Source organism: Saprolegnia parasitica (assembly GCF_000151545.1).
Source record: "Saprolegnia parasitica CBS 223.65 unplaced genomic scaffold supercont2.34, whole genome shotgun sequence".
Taxonomy (NCBI): domain Eukaryota; phylum Oomycota; class Saprolegniomycetes; order Saprolegniales; family Saprolegniaceae; genus Saprolegnia; species Saprolegnia parasitica.
The window spans coordinates 106,310-131,518 of NW_012156428.1; the positions used below are offsets into that span (position 1 = coordinate 106,310).

At 58.4% G+C, this 25,209-nt stretch overlaps 9 protein-coding genes across 9 annotated transcripts; 5 read left to right on the forward strand and 4 right to left on the reverse strand.

The window, feature by feature from the left end:
• Positions 1 to 245: 245 nt before the first annotated feature.
• Positions 246 to 686, reverse strand: SPRG_07887 (histone H4). Its single transcript, XM_012347159.1, has one exon. It carries the CDS (start codon positions 651 to 653, stop codon positions 342 to 344), a length of 312 nt encoding a protein of 103 aa, XP_012202549.1. The 5' UTR covers positions 654 to 686; the 3' UTR covers positions 246 to 341.
• A 581-nt stretch (positions 687 to 1,267) lies between these two features.
• On the forward strand, positions 1,268 to 1,706 carry SPRG_07888 (histone H3; the record flags this gene model as incomplete). The annotated part of the gene is made up of 1 exon (XM_012347160.1): positions 1,268 to 1,706. The coding sequence occupies exon 1, from the start codon at positions 1,296 to 1,298 to the stop codon at positions 1,704 to 1,706; it is 411 nt and encodes a 136-aa protein (XP_012202550.1). The 5' UTR covers positions 1,268 to 1,295.
• Positions 1,707 to 1,922: 216 nt separating this feature from the next.
• Positions 1,923 to 2,989, reverse strand: SPRG_20484 (hypothetical protein; the record flags this gene model as incomplete). Its single annotated transcript, XM_012347188.1, has 5 exons — positions 1,923 to 2,098; positions 2,147 to 2,296; positions 2,350 to 2,596; positions 2,650 to 2,796; positions 2,846 to 2,989. 5 exons carry the CDS (start codon positions 2,987 to 2,989, stop codon positions 1,923 to 1,925), a joined length of 864 nt encoding a protein of 287 aa, XP_012202578.1.
• Positions 2,990 to 3,824: 835 nt separating this feature from the next.
• On the forward strand, positions 3,825 to 6,976 carry SPRG_22207 (hypothetical protein; the record flags this gene model as incomplete). Its single annotated transcript, XM_012347244.1, has 15 exons — positions 3,825 to 4,154; positions 4,199 to 4,326; positions 4,378 to 4,715; positions 4,756 to 4,855; positions 4,903 to 5,009; positions 5,051 to 5,187; positions 5,241 to 5,377; positions 5,442 to 5,517; positions 5,605 to 5,728; positions 5,782 to 5,969; positions 6,018 to 6,231; positions 6,274 to 6,325; positions 6,382 to 6,613; positions 6,655 to 6,751; positions 6,807 to 6,976. The coding sequence occupies 15 exons, from the start codon at positions 3,825 to 3,827 to the stop codon at positions 6,974 to 6,976; spliced, it is 2,430 nt and encodes an 809-aa protein (XP_012202634.1).
• Positions 6,977 to 7,630: 654 nt separating this feature from the next.
• Positions 7,631 to 8,101, forward strand: SPRG_20487 (hypothetical protein; the record flags this gene model as incomplete). The annotated part of the gene is made up of 1 exon (XM_012347189.1): positions 7,631 to 8,101. The coding sequence occupies one exon, from the start codon at positions 7,631 to 7,633 to the stop codon at positions 8,099 to 8,101; it is 471 nt and encodes a 156-aa protein (XP_012202579.1).
• A 2,089-nt stretch (positions 8,102 to 10,190) lies between these two features.
• Positions 10,191 to 11,003, forward strand: SPRG_20488 (hypothetical protein; the record flags this gene model as incomplete). The annotated part of the gene is made up of 1 exon (XM_012347190.1): positions 10,191 to 11,003. The coding sequence occupies one exon, from the start codon at positions 10,191 to 10,193 to the stop codon at positions 11,001 to 11,003; it is 813 nt and encodes a 270-aa protein (XP_012202580.1).
• Positions 11,004 to 11,855: 852 nt separating this feature from the next.
• On the reverse strand, positions 11,856 to 13,514 carry SPRG_20489 (hypothetical protein; the record flags this gene model as incomplete). The annotated part of the gene is made up of 6 exons (XM_012347191.1): positions 11,856 to 12,344; positions 12,436 to 12,580; positions 12,647 to 12,765; positions 12,812 to 12,916; positions 12,963 to 13,043; positions 13,095 to 13,514. 6 exons carry the CDS (start codon positions 13,512 to 13,514, stop codon positions 11,856 to 11,858), a joined length of 1,359 nt encoding a protein of 452 aa, XP_012202581.1.
• A 1,193-nt stretch (positions 13,515 to 14,707) lies between these two features.
• Positions 14,708 to 17,510, forward strand: SPRG_07889 (formate-tetrahydrofolate ligase). The gene is made up of 16 exons (XM_012347161.1): positions 14,708 to 14,853; positions 14,907 to 15,061; positions 15,106 to 15,163; positions 15,220 to 15,249; positions 15,304 to 15,359; positions 15,410 to 15,455; positions 15,509 to 15,562; positions 15,607 to 15,779; positions 15,835 to 15,937; positions 15,979 to 16,053; positions 16,103 to 16,197; positions 16,253 to 16,544; positions 16,623 to 16,703; positions 16,754 to 16,881; positions 16,931 to 17,216; positions 17,264 to 17,510. Exons 1-15 carry the CDS (start codon positions 14,743 to 14,745, stop codon positions 17,004 to 17,006), a joined length of 1,533 nt encoding a protein of 510 aa, XP_012202551.1. The 5' UTR covers positions 14,708 to 14,742; the 3' UTR covers positions 17,007 to 17,216; positions 17,264 to 17,510.
• Positions 17,511 to 17,827: 317 nt separating this feature from the next.
• On the reverse strand, positions 17,828 to 24,175 carry SPRG_22208 (hypothetical protein; the record flags this gene model as incomplete). Its single annotated transcript, XM_012347245.1, has 31 exons — positions 17,828 to 17,943; positions 17,989 to 18,046; positions 18,095 to 18,338; positions 18,398 to 18,452; positions 18,505 to 18,706; positions 18,756 to 18,886; positions 18,936 to 19,059; positions 19,114 to 19,183; positions 19,242 to 19,270; positions 19,318 to 19,418; positions 19,465 to 19,586; positions 19,644 to 19,710; positions 19,758 to 19,889; positions 19,941 to 20,083; positions 20,140 to 20,240; positions 20,289 to 20,466; positions 21,051 to 21,180; positions 21,234 to 21,297; positions 21,348 to 21,600; positions 21,652 to 21,700; positions 21,751 to 21,988; positions 22,046 to 22,254; positions 22,302 to 22,437; positions 22,482 to 22,566; positions 22,619 to 22,758; positions 22,817 to 22,962; positions 23,007 to 23,116; positions 23,167 to 23,308; positions 23,366 to 23,524; positions 23,569 to 23,750; positions 23,808 to 24,175. The coding sequence occupies 31 exons, from the start codon at positions 24,173 to 24,175 to the stop codon at positions 17,828 to 17,830; spliced, it is 4,284 nt and encodes a 1,427-aa protein (XP_012202635.1).
• Positions 24,176 to 25,209: the final 1,034 nt, after the last annotated feature.

A 25,209-nucleotide genomic window follows, 5' to 3' on the forward strand; every position in this document is an offset into this window, starting at 1 on the left:
CGCTACGAGCCGAGAGATGGAGATTTCTTGTGTTGAGTTTCGTCATGGTTCTACTACAATCCGAGTTGATTCGAACCGTAGGTTTTAGCCGTGTTGAGACGTGTCCAAGCGTGTCCTTGCGAAACCACTGGCCCACCCACTGCGTTTTATAGCACCAGTGACTCTGCGCATGGCTTTTTCCCTGCGTCGATGCACGTGCTTTATACTAGTAGGTGCTTTCTTCAACACCGTAATAACAGAACGGCTTCGGGCGTAAAAGATAGAAGATGTATTCCTGTGGAACGGGTGGTGTTGAAAAACACCAGTGGGGTGAGCGACCTTGCGTCGCTATCGCTTCAGACTTAGCCGCCAAAGCCGTACAACGTGCGGCCCTGGCGCTTGAGCGCGTACACGACGTCCATGGCCGTCACCGTCTTGCGGCGCGCGTGCTCCGTGTACGTGACCGAGTCCTTGATGACGTTCTCGAGGAAGACCTTGAGCACGCCGCGCGTCTCTTCGTAAATCAAGCCCGAGATGCGCTTGACGCCGCCACGGCGCGCGAGACGGCGGATGGCGGGCTTGGTGATGCCCTGGATGTTGTCGCGGAGGACCTTGCGGTGGCGCTTCGCACCGCCCTTGCCGAGACCCTTACCGCCCTTGCCACGACCAGACATGTTGTTGTTGTTGTGCTTGTTGAAATTGAAAGTGATTGATGTTGGCGAGAGGCGCCAAGACTGTCAGATGAGTTTCGATTGGCTGGTGGTGCAGTCAAAGAGCTCTTTGGATTGGCGGAAATTTTGATAAAGGCTCACAGATCCAACGGCAAGTGTGGACGAAGAGACAATAACCGCACGGCTAGGCCATGCGGCTAGCCAACCTCGCAGGAGAAATCACGGTGTATATCCGGGTGCTCGAAAGGGGGGTGCAGATTCCTCGCAGTCGCTTCGTTTTAGAAAAGCACGCTGTGTCCCTACTGCCACCAGTAGGCTACTGGTGTCAGTAATACACACAACGGTGTCACCCTTGGTATATACATCCTGATGCAATATTCGCTCTATCAAGTAGATAGCTTATCGACGATCGCCGCACCGCCGTCAATGCCACGTTCTGGCGCGCTCCCTATGCAGTTCAACCAATCCCAAGCGACCATGCGCCATGTCGACCAATCCACGCACTTGGCGGGAACAAAACGCATTTCATTGGCGGAAAGTTTTCGGGAGAGACTACTCGGCCGCTGCCCCGCCTTTTTGAACGCGTATCATCTCACTTTGCTCATTTCGAAAGTTCCTTCGACAACAACAACACTACTACTCAAGATGGCCCGCACCAAGCAAACCGCTCGCAAGTCCACCGGTGGCAAGGCGCCCCGCAAGCAGCTCGCCACCAAGGCCGCACGCAAGAGTGCGCCGGCGACCGGCGGTGTCAAGAAGCCCCACCGCTATCGCCCGGGTACGGTCGCGCTCCGTGAGATCCGTCGCTACCAAAAGTCGACCGAGCTCCTCATTCGCAAGCTGCCCTTCCAGCGCCTTGTCCGCGAGATCGCCCAGGACTTCAAAACGGACCTGCGCTTCCAGGGCTCGGCCGTCCTCGCTCTCCAGGAAGCCTCGGAGGCTTACCTCGTTGGCCTCTTTGAGGACACCAACTTGTGTGCGATCCACGCCAAGCGTGTGACGATCATGCCCAAGGACATCCAGCTCGCTCGCCGCATCCGTGGCGAGCGCTCTTAAGTCGCCCCCGGTGACGTAGCCCGTCACCACCCCACACTGGTGTTTTTCAACACCACCCTTTGACAAAGAAACTCCATCCGCCTCCTTTAGGACCAATCAGGTTTTGTTCTTAGAGTGCCAGCGATATAGGTCCACTTAGCAAGCTCATAATGTGATGTCAAGGCTTGTAGCTACCGCTCTTTGAGCGACGACCGATGCAGTACCGCAACCTTAGCCTTACGCAAAGGCCTTGCAGCCGTGCTGGACGATGCACACTTCGTCGGCCGAGCAGCACATGGTCTGCTGGTGAAAGAACTCACAGGCGTGGCCGGCGCCGTCGCAGATCCCGTCCGTCACGTCGCCGTGATAGACGCGGCGAGAGGGCAGTCGGCGCGACGACGCCATGAGCATCGCTACCAGCGCTCGTGAGCGTGCCATATTGCAACTCATCCACGTATTACCAGCCGATGTGTCGACGTCGTGCTGGGTCGCCGGCGTGTTGGCGTCGACAAGCGCCTGGATCGTCTTGCGCCACTGCTCAAAGCTCCACGAGCTATCGGCAGCGTCGTAGTGCACGCCGTTGAGGTAAAACATGGGCGTGCCGCTAATGCCTAGTACACACTCTGTATCATGCACTGGATCGTCGTCGCATCGAGGAGCGCACCGTGGGCCAGCGAGTAGCGGAAGAGCTGACGCGTCTTCTCGTCCATGTCACTGCCGCCATGGCCCGTCATCTGCGCCGACCACGCTTCTTTCGTTAGCTTGGGAAAGGCGGTGCTCGCCCAGTCAAAGAGCAGATCGACGACTTGAACCGCGGTCATGTCCTTCGTGGGCGCGTTGTAGAGGCGGTCTTGGTTCGCGTAGATTGTCTCTAGCCACGGCGGAAACGTCTGGATACCGAGCACATGCGTCTAGTACATGGCGCAGCGTAGGTCATGCGTGATGCGATACGATCGTCTATTACCAGCGTCGCCGCCGACTGCGCGACCGTGAACGCGTGCTTGTGGAAGGGCAGTGGCAGGACCTGGAACGTGATGCGCAGGTCCGAGCCCTTGAACGCCGCCTCGAGCTTCTTCATGGCCGGATACGCGGCCTTGGAGTACGGGCAGAGCTAGTCGAGATGGTTGGTGAGCTACAATGAGACGCGGTGGTCTACGCACGAGGTCGATGAAGATCTCGAGCTGGACGGGCGCCGTCGCGAGGCCGCCCTTGTAGACAAAGCCCGGTGTCGTCGTGGGCACATCGGCGGCGACCAGCGCGACGGCGCAGGCCCACAGCGCAAGGGCGAAGCGTGGCCAGGCCATGCTTTTGCTATCTGAAAGATTTGCGATCGGGGCACGGGCAGCGTATCCGGAGGCCTACTTCAACCGCTTGTCGTTTATCCGTAATTCGTACCAACCGGGTCCTCGGATTACGCATGTCGGCGTCGTACTGTTTTGTTGTAGCAATGGATGCGATGGTATGTATGACAATATTATCCATCTAAAGAAAAGAAATAATCGCTAAACTGACACGACAACATGCGTCTACTGTAGTAAGACGGTGACGAACGCGCAAACTTGAAATACAGGCACGAATTAGGCTATTATTCGTACCGCGCCAACGTTAATTGGTTGAAGGCACGTCGTCTGAGAGGCCGTCTTCGCACGTCTTCGCGATGCGTCGGAGGCTCGCGATGGTGGGTCGCCGAGCGGGAGCTGGGTGGTTCGGTGCACCCATGATCCATGCATCTGCACGCTCTGCGCCCCGCAAATAAATATATGTTGAACGTTCGTGTACTTGCAGACGACCCAGAGATCCCACAAAACTGCAAGCGCATGCTGTATGTGTCTTTGAGTTTGCACGTTTTTGGCCACTTCGCAAAAGCTCCGAAAGTAAGGGGGTTATCGGACCGCCTGATGAGACAGTGGTGGTGGTGCGACGACGACGGTGGCGGCCAAGAGCACTGAGCGTGAGAGACTGTGGGCGGTAGCTGTGGGCGGTCTAGTCGTCGGTTGACCGACTTGAAAAGAGACGACACGTTGTGATCCGAATGCGCCAAGCCAATGACTAATCAAATACGGATGATGTAGAACACGCTATCTGTGTTCGACCCAAAATACATGTGCCCGTGGTAACCGCCAGCGCACTTTCTAGACCATGTCGAGGGCCGAGCGCGGGCGTTCGAGCCTCACGCCGACGGCGCCGCCGCCCGCCAAGCCCAAGCGATTGTCCGTCGAGATTCTTCCGTCAAGCGCGCCAAGCCCGACCCGCCGTCTCAGCGTCAACGCTACTTCGCGCGGGATGAGTCCGCGGCTCCAGCAGGCGCTCCAGACGCGCCAAATCGGCGTCAAAGGCACCACGGTGCAACTGATCAAGCAAATGGACGCCGAGGAGCGCGCCGTGTCGGCGGTTCGACGCGAAAGCATCGCCCAAGCCCGCGCGAAGCGCCAAAGCTTGGAGGTGCCACCCGTGGCACCGATACTACCGGTAGACTTTTGCAAAGGAGTCGTCGACGACGAGAATATGCGTAGCCGACGTCGTCGACGAAGGCGCCACGGAGCCTACAACGAGCGTCGACGCGGCAACTGCGATCCCTCAATCGGTGTCAACTGTCCCGGTGGCGCGCCGGCGACAACGTCGTCGTCCACGACGACACCGAGTAGACGCTCCTACGATGAGAAGCATGTATGTGCTCACGACTGCGGTATAGCTCGTATCCGGGCACCGTTCTGTTTGCCACCGCGCCGCAATACTACGCGGTCGTCCTCGACAATGCCGTGGTGCTCATCGACGTCGCCGAGGCGCGGCTCGCAGCGCCTCCGTCCGTGGCTCCCGTGGAGCTTCCTGCTCTCAACGTGTCACCCAAAGCGAAAGAATCCGCCGTCTCCGTGCCCAGCGGGACCTCTCCGCAGCCGTCCGACCATGGCGACATCGTCGAGCCCGAGTTGGTGCGAACGACCGCCGCCACCGACTGTGGCGACGCGTCGTCCTGGCGCCAATCGCGTCATGTCAGCGCCGTCTCGTCCGCGTCGACGCCGGCAGCGTCACGTACAACGCGCCTCGACGTCCTCTTTGTGACGCGGTGTAGGGCCCGAACTCGGCTCCGTCGATATTGCGCTCCTCGTCAAGCATGCAGAGAGCTACAAGGCGCAACTCCGCCGCTGCAAAGACCACTTGGAAGATCTCAAGTACGCTCTTTGACGAGTGTGTGTATCGACGCCTCACGCCGTCACAGGCAAACGCTCCTGCACCACAGCCACGGCGCGTGTGTTCTCGTCTCGACGTTCCCGTCGTACTTTGGTCGGTGCGACGGCGACGCCAACGACGTGTGCTCGGTCCGAGGTCGGTGTATTTATGGCGGATACCACGGACCGATCCACTAGACATGTGTGGCGTCTTGCATGAAAACATCAGCCTCAGTGCGCTACACATGATCGATACGGGCCGTGAGCTCAGCGCGCAGCGGCAAGAACTCGAGAGCGTGCTGGACGTCTACTACGCGGGCGCGCGCGTCCTCATGGTCGACTCGATTCCGGCTGCGACGAATGGGCACATGAAAGGAGCGTTGATTAGATGGAGGCCAACAGCGCGCCGCAACATAGCGTGCTGCTGCGACGCACAACGGCGATCGAAGGCGACGTGCTGCCCTACACTGCCAACGCCATCGCGCTCACCGACGTACGTCTCCAGAAGCTACTGCCTCTACCTCCGTACGTCCATCCCCGAACGTCATTATGATTGTCTTCCATAATTATGGTCGTTCTTGTATGCTAGCTGGCACGACGACGACGTCGGCGACCAGAAATATTGTGTTCAAACCGACACGGCCGAGTTTTCGATTCACGAGCGGGTACGTCTGCCCCAAGGGTACAGTCATTCGAGTGTGAATGGATGCACCCTTGGTCTGCCGCTGCTTACAGCACCGTTCTCGATGCAGGTGCTGGTCGTGGACGCGACGCTCCCCGGTATTGTTGTCAAGATTGCATCCAGTGCGGTCGTTTGGGTCGAATTCGACGACGGGGATATCGACACGGTCGTGCCGGTGGCCAACCTCCGGAAATGTACGATCTACTTTTGTGCATGGCTTTCTTTGGTGCCATGGTACGGTGTGTAGTTGAACAGGCCGGCGAGACGACGAGCTCGCCACAACCGACGACGCTGCGCCATCGCAACGACGTGTCCATCGGCGACCAAGTCATTGTGCGCAATCCGACGCACAAGAACGACGCCGTCGCGCAGGTGGTCGCAACGGCCAAGGAGACGTGCGACGTTCGGTTTCCCAACGGAAGCTTCGCCACCCACGTACGAACTTGTCATCATTGGTGGAGACTACATAGTGCATTTGGGTAGGTGCCTCTGGACCACGTGCGTCCAGTGGGCATCGAGAAGCCCATAGCGTTTGCTACGCTCGATCATGTCTTGGCGTGGAATCCTCGCTTCGAGCGCTACTGCTCGGGGCAGGTGTCGGAAGCGTCGCACCCGACGTACACGGTCGTTTTTGACTGCGGCGAGACTGTCACCGGTGTGCCGTACGCAGTGATGACGACACTCGACGATGCGTCCGGTAGGTACATCCGGTGCCAACGGACTGTCACGGTTGCGCTAGTGCTGCCACGCAACGGCGGAACGATCACGACCAACTGGGAAAGCGTCCAGGGGTAATCCCTCCTTCGAGCACACTAGTATTTGGCCGTGGGAGCCATATCTGTTCTAGATGGGAAGCCCTCGACCATGCGATTTACGAGTGCCACGGCAACCTGGCGCTGCACAAAATGCTCTGCGAGCCAAAAGCGCAGCACTGCAGCCTCGAACCCGGCACCAAAGTCTTCGCCCGGTACCCGCTCACCGCCAAATACTTTTTGGCCGTTGTCCACAGCGTCGAGAATGGTTTCGTGGTGGTCGATTTTGCGTCCATGCAGCGCAGCCCGTCGCTGCCTCTCAGTCATGTACACACTGTCTTTATTTCGGTTGCAGATATACGTCCTAGTTGCTCTCGATGGCGGAGCCGGCGCCACGGCACTTTGACACACCGATGCTTCTGCGCCTCAACTCGACGTCGGCGCAAACGAGCGCCCGCAACCGCAGTAGACTTTTCCATTCATTTGGAGCCCGACGACGACGACGGTGCGTATGGCGTAGGTATGGGGCCGACGCTGCCGCCGCAGAAGCTGAAAGCACCGAGCTTTCTTTCCCGCGTTCGCACGCTCTTTTTCGGAAAGCACAAGGTCAAGCGCTCATCGGCATCGCGCACGGGCCCCACCAAGACGACGATCCGCTCCAAACGAATGTCGGTCGTCTTGCGTCGGTAGCCGGCCTGTTGCTCTATTAGTACAGTCTGTGTGCACATTTGCATTCGCTGTCTACTCGTGATATGATCGAAAAGAGTTTGCATTCGCTGTCTACTCGTGATATGATCGAAAAGGGGTCTCTGGGCGACGTGGCCACGAAGCCATTGCTTCTGGAATGTGAATGTGCATCGTCACAGCCGTTGGCTTACTCTGCCGTTTACGCAGTATGCTCAAGTCGTGTCCAACACAGCTTGGAAGTTGAAATTTCAAGTGCAATCACCATGGGAATTGACGCGATCCTCCACCAACCTACCCTCCGAACGTGGAGGCGGCAATCGCACGCCCCGTGGAAACTGTATGAGCGCCGTGTTCACCTTTCGATGTGATTTTTAAAGGCCAGGAGACTTCAAGCAAGTAAATATTCGATTGCAGCATTGGCGTAGAGACTCTTCGAGGCCGACCATACCATTGGTTCTACTAATACGAGCACTTACTCTTTGGCACCAAACTCAATGCACGACAACCATACTATCTCGCAAACGCAGACAATGACCGGCCGTTGGCGGCGCCATCATGATCCACAACCTCCACGAGGTTGCCACAGTGTCGGTCGCTATACTTAGCACATGGACGATCGCACGCGTCTCTCTCAAATTCAAATTGCATTCGAACGCGATGGAAGGCTACCTGCTCGTCTTCGACGACCCGTATTCGATCACAAAGGCAGCCAACGTCCGGTACCTCGTGCTCACCGAGGGCACTCTGTCGTTGTACACGCCGCCACCCGCCAAGGCCCACGTGCGGTCCATCTCCCTCTCGCAGCGTCGTCTCCAGCTCGTTGCAATGCCCCATTTGCACCTCTTCCGGCTCACAATGGACGGCGATGCACACCCGCTTTTGTGTCTTGCGAGCTCCAAGGCGTCCATGGACCTCTGGTGCCTCCACTTGCGGAATTGGAACCGGTTTTGCTTTCACACGCCCGTGGCGTGTGGTGCCGACGACGCCGAGCGCGACAAGCTCCGAAATGCGTGGACCACCCACTTGCTTTGCGAAGAAAAGAGCTTTGTGCGGGACCAGTTGCACCGCGGGTTGGCGCCCAAACCGTCGTTTCTTCAGCGGCTGCGGTCGCCTGCTGCGTGGCTCTAGCGTTCGAGGTACGGACACGGCGATTGTTAATGTAATGCTATCCATTTTCCCACGTCGGGCGTGCAGGATTGCGAGCGGGCGTTGACGGTATCAGCAAACGAGAAGGTGACGACGCGTTCGAATGCTCTGTCGTTGGCGGCGGCAGACGTAGGAACGGCGTGGAGGAGACGGCGCGTCGATACTAGTATGTGGACCGTCCAGGGACCAGGTCCCTAACCAGATTCTCAAATGACCCTACTTCTGATGCGCTTCAATCAGATTCTGGTGCGGTAGAAAAGAGCGCTTCCAAGGCCAAGTAGAGCGTCGGACCCAAAGGTATCGAAAGTGGTGCAAGCAGAACGCGCCCGGGAATTGCAGGCGGGATCGATACGCTACATGAATACCTAACACGAGAAGCAATGACGAGACCTTCCGGGAGCCCGGACAGGCGGTGTTTATGTAACCCGAACGCGCATTCGGTCCTGTCCCGGTCGCTACAATTGCGCGTCGTCGGCGCATCCAGTGATCCGCGCGGTGGCCATATCCACGAACGAGGGGATCGGCCGAAAGGCAGACGGAAATGCTGCATCACATCCAATAGAAGAGTTCGTAGTGGCCTTTTCCGCGCGCGTCGATGCAATTGACAGAACCAAAGAGGCATGTCCGTCGTCGTACCGGTTGCAAGGCGTGCACTTTTTCGCTGCGTCAACGCGGCTTTTCTCAAGTCGAGGACGGTTCAGGAAGGCGACGCTGCATGCTTCACACGTCGCTTTCAACATCGCGACATCTCGCAAAGAAACAGGTCTCCCGTTGCTTGCTCGCTGTTTTGGGAGATACCATCAAGTGGTCGTAGCATGTGCCACGTCATGGGCAAAACCGATGTTTGTCCCCGTTTGCCGTTTCTGATTTATATTTCTGGCGCCTTTTATGCGAAAATGCACGAAAATTCTTTCAGTTCTTTGGCCGCTCACCATGTCAAGCGACGCGCTGGGTCGCGTGCACGGTGTGTCGGTGGCGCAGCCTGGCGCCAATGGTGTGTCACGGCGGCACCTCGTCACGCGCTGACGGAACGCAGCGATTTCGTAGTTGCGGACCAGATCGCAGCGGGCAATCGGCCCACAACCGCGGAATTCGCACCCGCCGACGCATATTACTGTAGCGTGGACGCTCGCTCTGTATAGACGCATGTATCGACAGCCTCCTCCTTCCGGTCAACACGCACATTTTTAAGATTCGGCATGACGCGTCGCATGTTCCGGCGCGTCATGCTTTCATTTTAGCGCTCGACCCTTCAATTCGCTTAAACGAGTAGCTAGCGGCGGACGTCGCTTTGGCACTTGATGGCTACCCACCACAAGGACGCGCAACCAAGCTGCTTCGACGTCACCTGCGGCCTCGAATCTTCTGCCCATGCGTATAAATCCGCGCACGTCGTGTGCAATCGCGCTAACGCAGCGTGCATGCATGCCATCTCCACCCAGCCGCAAAACCCCGCAGTCCACAGAAGTTGACTAGCACATGTACAGTACTTGTGGCATTTTTTAGAGTATGTTCAAACATCTCACACGATCAGCAGCGGTTCCATCCGCTGCTCCAAGCAGCAGCCGTTGGACCTATGGCGTTATCTTCGAGCCGATGCCGTGAACCGTTCGTGGCTGCTCCGTTGACTGTGGCTGCTGCGTCGACTGTGGCTGCTGCGTCGACGCTTTTAAAAGATGAGGGTAGCAGCGTCGTCGCAACGGGTGCATTGGGGCACCGATGCGCGCGCGTTCTTGGCAACGCCGGCGCACGAGGGACGAGGCGGATGTACTGATTAAGCGAATACGACGGGCACCGGCGCCGTGTCCCACGATCTCATTGCGACTTTGTATACTTCGTCGCATGTCGCGCTGTTGCGTCAACAGCGTGCAGTGGACCTCGTGACGTCACGGCGTCATTTGTCAACCTTGCTTGGGATTGGCGGAAAAGTAGAAAGCAAACGGTGATTGGTGGAGCGTGCTTTGGCACGCGCCGATTGGAGAAAAAGGCCAACGGCAATGTTGGTCGTTGAGCCAAGCCGATGCCTCGCTTATCTTTCCATTTCCCCATTTCCTTTCGACTAAGAACTACGATGACCGTCGAGCAGCCCGAAGCCCAGCAGCACCTTGCGTCGCTCCAGACGTCGGTCGAGGGCGGTATCCAGGAGACGCAGACGTACCTTGAGAACCTCAAGAAGCAGCTCATGGCCTACGACGCCGAGTACAAGGTCAGCGAGACGGCCACGGGCTACCTCCAGACCGCGATCGAGTCGGCCAACCACGCCGTCGACGAGCTCAAGAAGTCGGCCGAGACGCTGCGCTCGACCACGCTCTCGGCGGCGCAGAAGCCCGTGTCGCTCGTGCAGACGGCGCTCGTCCAGGTCACCGACTCGCTCGCGACCATCAAGGACCAGGCTGCGGTCTACGACGCCAAGTTCAAGAACGCGGTCGGTGAGGCCAAGACGGGCGTCGAAAACTTGACGCTCGCCACGCGCCAGCGCACGACGGACGCCATTCACACGGCCAGCGAACACGCGCACGAGCTCCAGGTGCAGCTCAGCGCCAAGGCGGCCGGCGTGAGCCAGTCGGCCATTGCATACGCCGGCGGCGTCGTGCAGACGGTCGAGGCCTACGACCAGTACTACAACCTCTCGGCCACGCTCCACGAAAAGGTGCAGCTCGCGACCGAGAAGGCCAAGGAGCTCGACGACCAGTACCAGGTCACGCAGAAGGCCTTTGACGTGGACGCCAAGGTGACGGGCGGCCTCGGTGCGCGCGCGATCCAGAAGGGCACGGACATGGTCTCGTCCTCGGTCGCGTACCTCCAGGAGAAGATCCAGTACGCCAAGGACGTGCACAACAACAGCGAGAACGCGTCGCCGGCCTCGCCCGTGGCCTCGGAATAAGCGGGTCGGCCACCGTTTTATGTGTTTAGTCTATCTATGAATCCAGACCCTCATTTACGCTTTGAGATTCGATGGCAGATTCCTGGATCAGCTTTCTTGGACGCCGCCAACGGCAACCTCAAAGTGCAATCTCAAATTTCCCTTCCATGGGTGGCAAATCGAGTAGCTAGCCCATCGACGGCATGGCGCCATCGCCGTCGGACCGCCGCGCGCACCTGGTTCTTCAATCGTCCTCCGTGGGACAGACCACGCTTGCTTATCTCTCAGCGACGGGCAACGGTGCTTCGATGGCCTTTCTCCAACTCTCGCGCACCTGATCCGCATCGTTGGCGCACCTCAGAAGAACGATAGTTGACTAAAAGCTCACGCGGTGACCAGACGCACGTGCCAATGCAGTGTCTGATGCACAAAAGAACCACGACCATGGGCTCGAGACGGGCCATACTACACCTCAACAGAGAGGCCTCGTAAACCGTCGAGTCGACCTCAATCAAATCTCAGTGGCAGTTGGCCGAGGCAGCAAGCGCACCCTTGGAGCACTTGGGGGCAGTTGGCCTCAACAGCCACAGTCACAACCCGTTGGCCACAACCGATCATGATTTTCTGTTTCTGTCGAGTCATAAGGTGGGTCATTTCGGCTGCGATTTCAAACCACACAGCAACTGCTTTGGGCCTTGGCACCGTGGTCACCTCGTGGGCTTGGCTTGGTCGCCTCTGCGACGAACTCCGGGGGCGAAGAGGAGGCTTCTGACGAGAGGGCGCGCATGAGGTAGACATATCCAGCATCACTACTACATGGTACGGTGCTCGTCGTCAGGCCCAATTGCGATCTCATGGTCAAGAACAAAGATCTTATTGGTTGTGCAATGTATATCGCGCCGGCGTCTCTTCGACCAAGAGGTTTTCACAGTGCCACGGGCTCGCGTCCATGGCTTGGAGGAAGAGGCGGCGCTGCGCCGACGCGGTAGCGTAGCTGGCGTGGAGCATCGGGACCGTCGGTGCGCCGGGTGCGGCTTCGTACAACGTCTGGAAGAGCCGGGCGTGGAGGTGCGCGGCCAGTACATCTTGCGACGTCGCCGACGCTTCAATGAGCAAATGCACCGTCGCATGTGCCGTCGTCGCATCGACGTCGGCGTGCAAAAGGTACTTCTCGCTTGGCCAGACGACCGTCGACGGCGTGTACACGGCGTCGAGGCGAGACGCCACTTCGAGTTGCGAGTGCTGCAGATGGCACGCTTTGCCCGAGACCAAGTTGGAGACGAACCGCTCTTGGTCGCTCACCGTGTCCGGCGTCGGGATCGCAGCGGTCGCAATGAACGCATCGAGGATGTGGTTCAACCGCTATACGAATCCAATTTTGAGAGGGTTTTGAGATGGGTTTGAGATGGGTTTGAGGTGGTTTGAGATGGTTTTGAAATGGTTTTGACGTTACCTGCTGATTGAGCGTACGAAGCGAGACGACGCGGAGGCTGTTGTAGAGCGACCAGAGGTTGATGGACGAGAGGACGAAGAACGCGCCGGCACGTGCGACGTGGTCGTGCCAATGATCGGCGAGATCGCAATTCCGACCGCCGTGCCTACGTAGACGGTCGAGCTACCTGTGAAATGCTGCGAAAAGGCGTGTCGTACCGAGGATCGAAGACGCGATCGACTGCGACCCGGCCTTGGCGGTAATGTCGGCAAGGTTCTCGGTCTTGGCAAACGAGTAGTGAAAGCCGGCACGGGTTGCACTGGCCGAGAGCCACGAAATGTTCTTGGCGACCTATCGAGCGCATCCCTTGGGCATGCTAGAGTGTGCGACGACGTACGTTGGCCATGGCCGCCATCGGCAGAAAGTACGCGGGGCAAAGCGGCGTGAGGATCTCTGTGAGCGTCGCTGCGTCCATGGCGAGCGCCGAAACGACGCGCCAGCGCTACGCACATGATCGTCTACGGCGCATACGCTTGAGATGCATGCACCTTGGGGTCCGAGTCGAAGCGGTGGTTGACAAGACTCGCGAAAAGGACGCCGCCAAACTGCCCGAGGCCGTCCTTGATGACCTAGCCACGCACTTCGCCTTCTGCTATATACAAAGACGGTCGAGGACATACCCAGTTCAAGGCCGCGGCCATCGGGATCGCGCCGCTTTGGAGCCCAATCGCGTACAAGAGCGACTGCATCGAGAGCACGCCGCAGGCCGTGCCAGCGACGCTGCCGACAAACTGCCACTTGGCGTACGGCAAGTAGTCGTGCGTCGTCGACGTCTGGTAGTCACGCGGCAAGAAGAGGTCTTCGAGGTAGTACGGAAGGTGCTGCGCGCGGCGAAGGACATCTTTTATCGGCGAGACCGTCGGCGGCGACTGCAATTGCAGCTGCTTGGCGTCACTGAGGGCGACGAAGTCGAGCTGCTTGTGGCCCACCTTCTGCGAAGCGACGAGGCGACCATCGTGCGGCGGCGCGGCGCTGCAGAAGGCGCGGGCGAGCGGCCACGGCGCCGCCAGTCGTCGGCTTGTACGTCTGCACCGCAGCATGCTCGGGACCAGATGCCCATGGCCGTGCCACTTCTCGTATCCGGACAAAGATCGTAGCGGAGGCCGGCACGTATCCGGATGTAAAGGCATACAAAGCGCCAGTGTATGAGCTGGCAGTCCCGCAGACCGTTCGTTGCCAACACGCTAAGGGGCCTAGGGGCAGGATCGATGTACGAAGAGTTGTGAACCTTTGCTCTAGGCAGGTATAGTTGAATAGTAGTCGACGACTATAGTCGAGAGTCGCTAACCTACGCTACTAGTACCCCGACGTCGTTGGGAACGCCCAACCAAGCGACGATCGCCGTCTTGACCTCGTGGAGCGATGCAGCGTCAGCAAAAGACCATAGTGGACTAGCTTTATACGCTCGTGTCGACGAGCAAGTCCTGATATATTGATACTGTCGTCACAGCTCTAGGTCGTGCCACCCCGCAATCGCGGTGGCCAAAGTAGCGCGCACTCCGTGCAACCTTGCTCACGTACATCCGCCCACGCAGCAGCGCAAACACTCGTTGGCTGACATCGATCCGCACCATGCGTTGTCGTGCTGCAGTGTACTGGCCATGGAACTAGAGTAGTGAACAAGGTACTACCATGTACTACATGGCCACCCAAAGGGAGGCACTTAACGCCCGTCAAGCGTCATGGACTGCGATATCTTGCGTCCACGAGGCTGCTCCGGCGCTCGCAATCATGCCCACTGCCATCACCCGTCAAGCGACCACAAAACTGTAGTATGTACAAGTCGTCGTCCCACCAGCGCTCAACTCTAAACAAAGAACCGAGCCATGCAAACGCCTCAATCGGACAAGTGCTGATTGTCTATCGAGTGGTATCGGCCTATTTAACTAGTACTTCCATTGCCTTGAGGCGGCAGGTCTAAAGACATGGTTGGCCTTCCACTGGCTTCGCGGTTTGGTAAACCAAGGATGCGGCATCGACCGCCGTCAGTCTCGGGCGCCATGCACTGGGATGGGTGCCATACAAGCTGCCACGCGCACGTTGTCGACTCAATCCGTTGCGTAGTTGCGCGAGACCCACAGTGTGAGGCTGGTCGGCGGTCGGCCCCTCGGCCGGCCGCCCGTCGACGCCAGATGGTGCCGATCCAGTGTCATTTTTTAATTCCTTTTTCAAATGTATATACTTGGTATTTGTATTCGACGACCGTGGTGTGTTTTAAAATATTGACTAGAAAGGGCAATCTGGCGCATCATTTTGACGACGGACACGATGAGTGCACTGACGCCTGCGCAGCTCAAGACGCCGGTCCCGAGCGACATTGAGATCAGCGATGCGACGACGCCCGTCCACATCCGAGAGATTGCGACGGCCGCCGGCCTCGTACGCTGCGCGCTGCCCTAGAACTTGCTCTCACCTCCTCTAATGTTCATTAGCTCGAGGACGAAATCTACTACTATGGCAAGACCAAGGCCAAGGTCGCGCTCTCGGTGCGCGACCGCCTGAGCCACGTCGAGCACGGCGCGTATGTCGTCGTCACGGGGATCACGCCGACGCCGCTCGGCGAGGGCAAGAGCACGACCACGATCGGGTAGGCCATCCGCTCGTACGTTGCTCGCTCATGCACGGTTTTAGCCTTGCCCAGGCGCTCGGCGCGCATCTGAAAAAGAAGTGCTTTGCATGCATCCGCCAGGTACACCCACCCACCGGTTAGCTTTCGTGTTGCGGACAATGACGCTGGTGGTGTAGCCGTCGCAAGGCCCCACGTTTGGCATCAAGGTGCGCGTCGTATCATCCTCATCATCACCGGCACCGAGCTCACAGGCGTTCTAGGGTGGCGCCGCCGGCGGTGGCTACGCGCAAGTCGTGCCCATGGACGAGTTCAACTTGTACCATATACGATGCCTCGTCACGTGGCGCTGAGTCAATGTGTCGATAGGCACATGACGGGCGACATCCACGCGATCACGGCAGCCAACAACCTCGTATGCAGCGCCACCACAGCACGCTAAGGACTTATTTACACCGGTGCAACTAGTTGTCGGCGGCTATTGACGCGCGTATGTTCCACGAGTCGACGCAGAAGGACAAGGTAGTCGTCGCGGTCTCTCTTCAATGCTTTACACAATGGACTAGGCGCTCTTCAACCGCCTCTGCCCGCCCAAGAAGGACGGGACTCGCGTGTTTGCGCCCGTGATGCTGCGCCGGCTCCGCAAGCTTGGGATCACCAAGACCAACCCGTCCGAGCTCACGGACGACGAGATCAGTCGCTTTGCCCGCCTCGACATTGACCCGGCGACGCTCACGTGGTAGGCGCTCCTGTCTTACTGGCGATATAGATGCAGCTATCGACGACCGATGTAGGAACCGCGTCTTGGATACGTGCGACCGCTTCCTCCGTGGCATCACAATTGGGAAAGCGCCGACCGAGAAGGGCCACGAACGCGAAGCCGGCTTTGACATTACGGTACGTTGCATGTGATGACACTATTGTATACATTGGAGTAGGTTGCGAGCGAGATCATGGCTGTCTTGGCGCTGGCCACGAGCCTCGACGACATGCGCGAGCGCCTCGGCCGCATGGTAGACCCTATGCGTCGAAATGAAGATGATACTAATTCGCTGCATCTAGGTGGTGGGCATGAGCCGCAAGGGCGACCCGGTCACGGCCGACGACCTCGGTGTCGGCGGTGCGCTCACGGCGCTCATGAAGGACGCCATCATGCCGTACGAGGATGCTTATTGTCTGGATTTCGGTGGACTGGAGCGTTGGTTGGCGTAGGACGCTCATGCAAACGGTCGAGCAGACGCCGGTGCTCGTGCACGCTGGGCCGTTCGCCAACATTGCCCACGGCAACTCGTCGATCATTGCCGACCAAATCGCGCTCAAGCTCGTGGGGCGGGACGGCGTCGTCGTCACCGAAGCCGGGTTTGGCGCCGACATTGGCATGGAAAAATTCTTCGACATCAAGTGCCGCTACTCGGGCCTGCGCCCGCAGTGCGTCGTGCTCGTTGCGACCGTGCGTGCGCTCAAGATGCACGGCGGCGGCCCCACGGTCACGGCCGGGAAACCCGTACGTATTTTTTGTATTGTTTGTCTTTTGGATGATTTTTGGATGATTTTTGGATGATTTTACAACTTTTTTTCCTAGTTGGACGCGGTGTACGTGGATGAAAACCTCGCGCTTGTCACCGCCGGCTGCGACAATATGATGCAGCACATTCGCAACGCGGTACAATATTGTCGTCTAGCTCATTGAACCAACTTTATGTATGGACGTAGCGCAAGTTTGGCGTCTCGGTCGTCGTCTCGGTCAACCGGTTCGCAACCGACTCGGACAAGGAAATCGCGATCGTGTGCGCCAAGGCCGTTGAGGCTGGTGCGCTCGCCGCCGTCGAGTGCAACCACTGGTAGTACTACATGGTTCGATACCGACAACGGGTGGTCATCAACATGTAGGGCCCTCGGGGGCGGGGGCTGTCGAGCTCGCCGAGGCTGTCGTCCAGGCCTGTGCCGCGCCGACCAACCACTTTGAATTCTTGTACCCGCTCGAGGCGTCGATCGAAGAGAAGGCGCGCGCCGTGTGCCAAAAGATCTATGGCGCCGACGACGTCATCTTCTCGGACCTCGCCAAGACCAAGCTCGAGGTCTTTACCAAGTGCGGCTATGGCCACTTTCCCATCTGTATGGCCAAGACGCACCTCAGCTTCAGCACGGACCCGGCCAAGAAGAACGTGCCGACCGGGTATACAACACTCGTACAATCGTGTGGGTGGCTCAATCGAGGATTAGGTTTTCGGTGACGATCCGTGACATTCGCGCGTCGGTCGGCGCTGGGTTCCTCTACCTTCTCTGCGGCGACATCATGACGGTGCCGGGTCTCCCGACGCGCCCGGGCTTCTATGACATTGACGTTGATACGACGTCGGGCAAGATCATCGGCCTCTTCTAAGGCAGCGACTTGAAGATTAACAGGCGTAGACAGAGCTTGAGCTCACGTCGTTTTCAATACATGCCTGCGTACACATTCGACATACTACCCTTGATTGATCCTCGCACGCCGTCCGATCCGGCGAGACGCAGGCGTCTGCACCGGTCACATACCTCCAATCACGCTGATACCAAGAAGCATTCGCTCGCCATACCATCGCCGACGTCAGAGGCCAGTGGACCCACGCATCCACCATCCACTCCTTCTATCGTCCTAGCAAATGGTGCCTAGCTACTCACGCCCGTCGATCCATACTGATGCCCTGCGAGTCCTCTCACTTACCCTACCCCCACCGTCGCGCGCCAAAAGGTCCTCCAACAACGAGGTGGGCGGGACGTGGCAACGACGACACTGCATATTTCATTTTAATGGAACCCAAGCAAGTGGGTTATTCGTCGCAGAATGGTCCGCTTCGGGTGGTGCCGTGGCGGTTGTGGCTTGCGCTTGGGCTCTGGCAACGCGTCGGTCGTCGACGCCGGTGCTATCCAAGCATGTCGTTGCTGTCAGCGTTGGACTGTAATCAAACCTGGTTTGGGCGACGGCTTCTCCATCACTTTGACGGGCTCTTTTGCCGTTGACAGAATCTACAAAAGCAAACATTCAACAACAATCCAAGGCGCATGCGTGGGTACATGGCTGCAAGGGACGTTGCGTTGCAGGTGGCCCGACTCGAACATGATGTTGACGCTGAGGTCGTCATGGATTTTGACGAGAATGCCCCGAGAGTACTGCGGTGAGTCCCAGTACCGCGCGAGGACAACGTCGCCAATGTGAAACTGGCTGTACCAATATTGCATCTGCGCCGGGACGCACAGCATTTGATGCAAGAGCGGATCGCCTTTGCACGCCACGGACGTGTCAAGCACGCCTTCCCACCTAGGCGGCATCAATGGTGAGGTCATTGCTCGATCGCATCGCTTTTGTATGTACGGTACCCGTGCGAGTAGTTCCACGTCGGCGCCAAGCGGTTGCCACGACTGTCGCAGATGACTAGCCCTCCATGTTAGTTCCTACGCCGATTCAAATACAAGACTAGCATCACCTTTGGTGTAGAGCACATCGACGACTTTGGTGAGCGGCATCTCGGCGTAGATTTCGCCGTAATCAAAGACAACCGTGACGCCGGCGTTGGTCCGCTCCAGCACGGTGCCGACGCAGTACTGCTGCCAACGAGGACTAAAGGCCAAGACCAAGTCGTGGGCCTGAAAGTCTGTCTTGATACGGGACTGGGTGCCACACCGGGCCTACACCCGTGCCCGGCTTCATCGCGAGATCGGGAGAGGATGTACATACCGAGAGCAGGGGCGGCAACGACGACCAGCCGCTTTCGTGCGTCGATGCGTGGGCCGACGAGGTGCTGGAGAGATGAAAGACCTTGGAGATGCTCGACTTGTTCATATAGGCTTCAATCGAGTCCTCCGTCGCTACGCGATACGAAAAAAGTGCAGCGTATGCAACGTGGCGGTGTCGAACCCGGGTCCAGTTCGTCGCAGTGGACGCAGCCGTCGGTAAACCCTGTTTCAAGCTCGAGCGCCATTGTCGCGTTCGAGTTGATGGCGACGATGAGTCCGGCGGTCTTGGTGTCGCGCACTTGCACCTAAAAACGTCATCGTCGACGGTGGGTACCGAGTAGTATTGATAGTTTACGGACCCGTGCATGCAGTGTGAACGATGCCCCCCGGCCATTTTCAATTTGCGTCTGCGACGTCACGAACGGCCACCTACGACGGCGCGCGTGAGACACCGATAGACACTATTGCCATCAGCATCGGCGTGTACGGGTAGATCATGGCCACCGGATTCTCGACCTACGACCAAATTAATCCTCATCTATCGGAGACGAAGTGCAATCTACCATGGCTGTCAGCTGCGCGCAGTGCTCTTGCAGTTGTGTGTCAATGGTGATGATTTCAACAAGGCGCGATGACACTTGGTGGTGTAAATGGCGCTGTCCGTCTATACTCTCATGCGTCCATCCCGTCCAATACCTCTGTATGGATACCGAGAATGTCGAGGAGGGTGCCGCCGGCGTACACGACTTGGATGCATCCAAAGTAGGCCGGTGGACCCCGGACGAGAACGTGAGCGCCCACCGCGATCTCTGTCGGCGGCGTGCCTCCATCTCTACACATGTGTAGTACAGATAGGACGAAGCGCAAGGGCATAGGGCGAGCGCCGTACAGGCGAGAGAGCACATGTGCCTTGAGCTTCTCGACGTGCGAGACAAGTTCCTTGGACACGGGGGCCGCTACGCATTGGATGGTGCCGCATTCCTCGGACAGGGAAGCAGAGTACGTGACAACGTCGCTGGTCGCTCGCCAACGAGGATCTTGGAGCCACGGGTCGACGACGTTGGCCGCGTCACGAGATAGGACGTGATCCGCGGCAGCCACCACGTCGTAAATTCGACACCATCGTCGGCATCAACTACGGACCACAGAGCTGACACGCTTCTTGGCGCTCATAAGTATGTCGTACACGCAGGATCGTCGTCGCTTGGAGGCACGGCGCATTCGACGAGATCGGTTTCGGCCACATCGTCGACGACGTCGGCGTCGTCGAGGACGACGGTGTAGCGATCGGACGCTGGATGCCCCGCCACGGTGCCGCGGCGGGTGTCACTACCAGAGACTCTCCGATTGATTGGTTGCTCTCGCGAGCGATACATGTTGCGTACTCGACCACGAACGCTACATGGCAGCCCCGCGGAAACCGGTGCGTGGTTGACGGAGGCGCGAGCAAGCCCGAGATGACCCGACGCAGCCCTTTCTCGTCGTCCTAACGATGGACAGTCGTTATCGGAAGCCACTCGCCGTAGGCACGTACGGGCGCCGAGAGAGTGCGCCGGGTCGACGGCTGGCGCGCGCCAAAGTAGAGCTTGGGCAGCACCGACGACGGCTTGCGCGTGTTGGCAAACGACTGGCACCCCCATGGTTGAGGACTCTCTTTCGACGACGGGTGACTGCTCTTGGCGAGGACCGGCACACTCTGGTGCCGGTGCGCCCTGTCTTTCGGCACATCGTCCATAATTCCAAATCCGCGTCGCTCTCACGACCGCCTAAATTTGGCACCGATGGCGCCACTGGCGTTTCGCAGTCAGACACCGTCGTGGCATCGATACTAGATCTGACGCGTTTATCAACGACTCCGTGGTACACTGACTGTAAGCGCAAGGCAGCAACAAGCGTGTGCGTACAAGTACTCGTGTTCGACACATCGTTCTGCGCTGACGGTGGCGATCGTCAGCACCACCCAGCGCTCCCTGTTCTGTAGTACAGTTCGTCCAAGAACGACGACGGCGTGGGCATGGCCGGCAACGACGTGATTCTCTGCTTGGATAGCGGTGGCAGATCTGAAACCTACTGGACACTGCCGTCGCCAACGTGCAACGGTCGCACCCATACGCGAAAGTCGATTTTGAGCCCTACACCTAAATCTGGTACGGCATTCCATCACAACGCACACATCGTGAATGGTGGAAATATGAGGGACGATGGAAGAGACAAGACACCAAGCGGGCGATGGTATCGCAAACCAACATGCCTTTACAAGCGCCACTTGGCTCTTAGCAATCTCAGAAAGGCGCACAGCCGGCCAAAGAGCGTCAACACCGGTGGCGGTGGAAGTGCAGGCGCCGGTGGGCCTTCGCGGCGCGACGACGTTGTCGTGAACAGCGCTGCCATGAGACGCCGCGCATTCAGGTCCGACTCTTTCGCAGCTAAGGAGTAGTCAGCGGTCAATGCACGATGTAGGGACTTGCGCCAACAAGACCTTTTGATGTCGCGTTGGGGTCGGCATCGTAGGCGCGGGGCGCCGAGTGCCCGATCGAAAACACCTACAACCGATTGCCTCGATACGTCGTCGTCGTCGTCGTCGTCGTTCTACCTTGCGCAATGGCACGTTGGGGACATCGAGCGTCGATGCAAATTGCACGTCGACGGTCGGGTCCTCGGTATCGTTGTGCAGCGCGCGCACGACGCCGAGAAAATACTTGTGCGACTCGTGGAACGTGGCGAGGATTGCGTCGCCCACGTGCACTGGGTTGGTCTCTCGCTTCTTGGCGGAGCACAGCATCTTGTGCAGCATGAGGTCGCCGTGGCAGGCAAACGACGGCGTCGTCTCTTCGATCGCATCGAGGCTATCAACGAGAGGGGTTCCATTTTTATCAAAAATCTTTCTTGGCATGTACCCGTTGACGCTCCGCCATAGGTTGGTGAGGCGCTTCCGCGGTGTTAGCACTAGACATTGCATTAAGCACACAAACAATGGTAGGTGGCGATGTGGCTACCGAGCGTGTTTTCAAGCACGTGGACGGCGTCGTGGGGGACGCCGGTGTACGTCTCGCCGTAATCAAACACAATCGTGTACGTAGCCGCCGGCTTTGCAACCGTGACGGCAGCGACTTGGCCCGAGCAGCACCGGCGAAGCCGCGGACTCATGGCGAGCACATGGTCGTGAAGTGCAAACACGTGCGGCTTTGTCGGAATCGCCGTCACCGACGTCGACAGGACCAGACTCGTGTCCATCTACCGCCATGGATTTCAGCATCTTGATGGCAAGGCAGTTGGCTACTGCGAACGTACGCGTGACGCGACGACACTGTCGGCGAACTGCACGTCGTACGAGTGAGCATGCACGCCGACGACGCGGCAGCGCTCGGGTAGATTGCTCTGCGGGTGCTTGGCAATGACCCACTCGTCCAGTGCACGGGCTTCGGGGCCTCGGTCCAACCCAAAGGCGGCACTGAGGCCACTTGCACGAAACGCACGGCTCGTGTCGTGCCGGTTGGTATCTATACTACAATGAGATGGGCAGCAGAAGCGACGACGACGACTTTACATTTTCGCAAGCAAAAGGTTGGCACCCCGGCGGCGACTTCGCCCGTGTCAAACTCGATGATGACGCTTTGCAGCGAACTGATTTCGGTGATGACTCCGAGCATCGACGTGCCTGCTTCAAGGTCTTGGATCGTCACCTAACCCACGAATGACATGGGCGCGTCGATCCATGCAGCGGTACCTGCTCGTGGATCGTAAACTCGACCGCACCAACGACGACCTTGAGGAGCGGTTCGAGAGGGGCGTGGGGGATGTGGTCCTGGTTCCTACAAACATGAAAAACCAATAATGACGCCAGTGTGCTGGAAGGCGACGAACGATGTCACGGCAATAAGCTGATGAATATGCACGTTGTCGACGGAGGTTTTCGATTTTTCGAGCAGGAGCTGGCACTCGGTGGGCGACCGTCGCCGAATGATGACACCGGCTTGCAGGTGTTGCCCGTCCTCGCCCTGCATCTACATTGATTATCGATGTAAGAGGTAATGAACATAGGTCGTCCATTGTAGCACATACAAAGAGAACGCGGGCCCCAGGAAAGAAACAGTCGACTTGCTTGCTGAGCTCTTGATGCTGGGCCACGAGTTCTTTGGCGACGTGCATGACCTCGATCTCGTGCAGCCCGACGGTTGTCCGGACGTCGGACGCCGGTGGCACGAGACCTATCGCTGCCGTGACGAGAACGAAATCAATTGAATGGGCCTACTGCTGATTTCACACGTGTTGGCTTCCGCGCAGATGCTCTCGAGCTTCCCAAAGAAGCACGGCGACGATGTCACCCTGACGACGGCGCCTTTGACAAGCGTCTGGCGCTTCCTACGACGCACGCCATGACGCTCTTTCGAGACACGTTGAGGTAGCAATACAATAAGAGGGAGGGTGATAGCGACCGGAGGCGCGCTTTGACCTCTTCGAGCCGGTCGTGCACAAGCCGGAGTCGCTCTTCTTGCTTCTTGGCCATGTCAAGCACGAGGATCTCGGCCATGGGCATCTCGAGGCTCGACGAGTCTAGCACAATGGTTTCGACACTTGAGTATTCTCGATGGGCTTGATTCATGTACGTACAGTCACCGGACGGGTACAGCTGGGACGACGTGCAACTGACTTGCGACGACAGCTCGCGCGGCTTGGTCGCGTTCAAGAACGGCTGCCGCTGGCTCAAATGCTCTGCCGTCGGGCCCGTGACGACCGCGGCGGCAAGGACCATCTCGCTCTCGGTCGATTCTATGTTGAAATGGCATCGAGAGACACGGCGACGGTTGCCCTACCGTCGGCGGGAGCGTCGATCGGTTGCGGGGTGCCGTCCTCTGCGTCGTCGCCCATCATCTCGCCGGGCCGGCGATCGGTGTCGATGTCGGTCTCGTAGATCTCGTCGACGATCGTTGCGTCGTCAAACACCACCATGTACACCCGCGGTGCCACAATCTTTTGAATGTGCCCCGGCGAAAACCTACACACAACCAGTTGAGACCTTGACAGTTGACTCATGGTGGTGGCATATATGTACTCGGTAGCTGTGATTTTTGCAAACACGCGGTCGCCGGGTTGCCAGCGCGACGTCGGGTCCCGGACCCGGAGACCGTCGTAGATGTCCTTTTGAGACAGACTGTGGCGCTCGACTTCGTTCAGTCGCGGCGGCCTGCGCCGTTGCATATCGTGGCCAGTTGGACTCGGCGGCTTGGATACCTCGGGCAAGGGCGCCACGGTCGCCGAGTGCCCCCAGTAGCCGTCGCCGTCGATGCACTGCGGCCGTCGCGACTCGGTTTTGCACTTGGCCGGGCTCCGTTGCGGGCTCCGCGACGGCGTCCGGTGGCTGACCGCGCGCGGGAGCCGTCGCCGCTCGAGCCGAATCGGCGCCACAGTTGCCCCGTGCATGCTTTTTATAAACTGGCGAAAACGACACGGCCTGCCATTGATAACGCTTCCCGCGACGCGGTGTGACTCCTCGTCAACGGCACGATCTTTTTTCGGGGCGTACGGGCTACCGGAACGTACCGAAATTAGACGGGCTCACCAAAGTGTCGTGGTGAGTTTGGCGACGGGCTTTGGTGTTTCTGCAACCAGCAGCACCAAATGCACCACAGGACAACCTGTCAACGGAACCCCTCATGGTCCTCTTCCGACGTTGTCAGATATGTTCCTTTATGCCAATCCGCGCACGTCCTCTCGCGCTACCTTTGTGTACCGTGTTGCATGGAACGCCGCGGCGGTCTGGCTTAGCGTGCCCTCTCTCCGTTCTTTGATGCACGCGAGTGCCCGGGGGAAGGGTGGCTTGCCTGAATGGGCATCCCAGCCCCGGGGGAGGAGTAGTGGGTTGCTTCACGAGAGTCGAAATCGAGATGCTCTGCTCTCGAAAAGATAAGCTCTTAGCGTCGCCACTGCCTTCTCTGCAAGAGCCCGAGACGTACGAGCATCCCTTGCAGGTGCAACGCCCGTCGCTGGTCGCTGGCTTTCTCTACGCCTCTGTCGCTGCGCCGTACTCGGACCACAAGGTAGACCATTCTTGGCGATCTTGCGCGCTAGCGCTCTGTATTGTTGAAAGCTTGAACGCAACAACTGGGTCGTCCACATGACGCTGACGCGACTTTCTGCTGCTGCGCTCGCGAGCAAGGCAGCTACTTTCACACGACTGCACATCCGGCACTTGGCTTGACATCGCTTGACAGCCCCCTCCGCAAGGATGTCTGGTGCGATTGCTACCTTGTTCCTCGCACGATCCCGAACCATAACCGCAAGCGCTTCGCACCGGCCTACCTCACGAGCGCATAAGGAAGTCCGCCATATCTTTCTACTGGCATGTTGAGAACTCTTTCAACAATGTCCTCTTGCCATTGAAAAGGTGTCTGTCCCTATGCATGTTTTTCGTGAGGAACACTCAACGACTGTCAAATGCGCTCGTAGCACAAAGC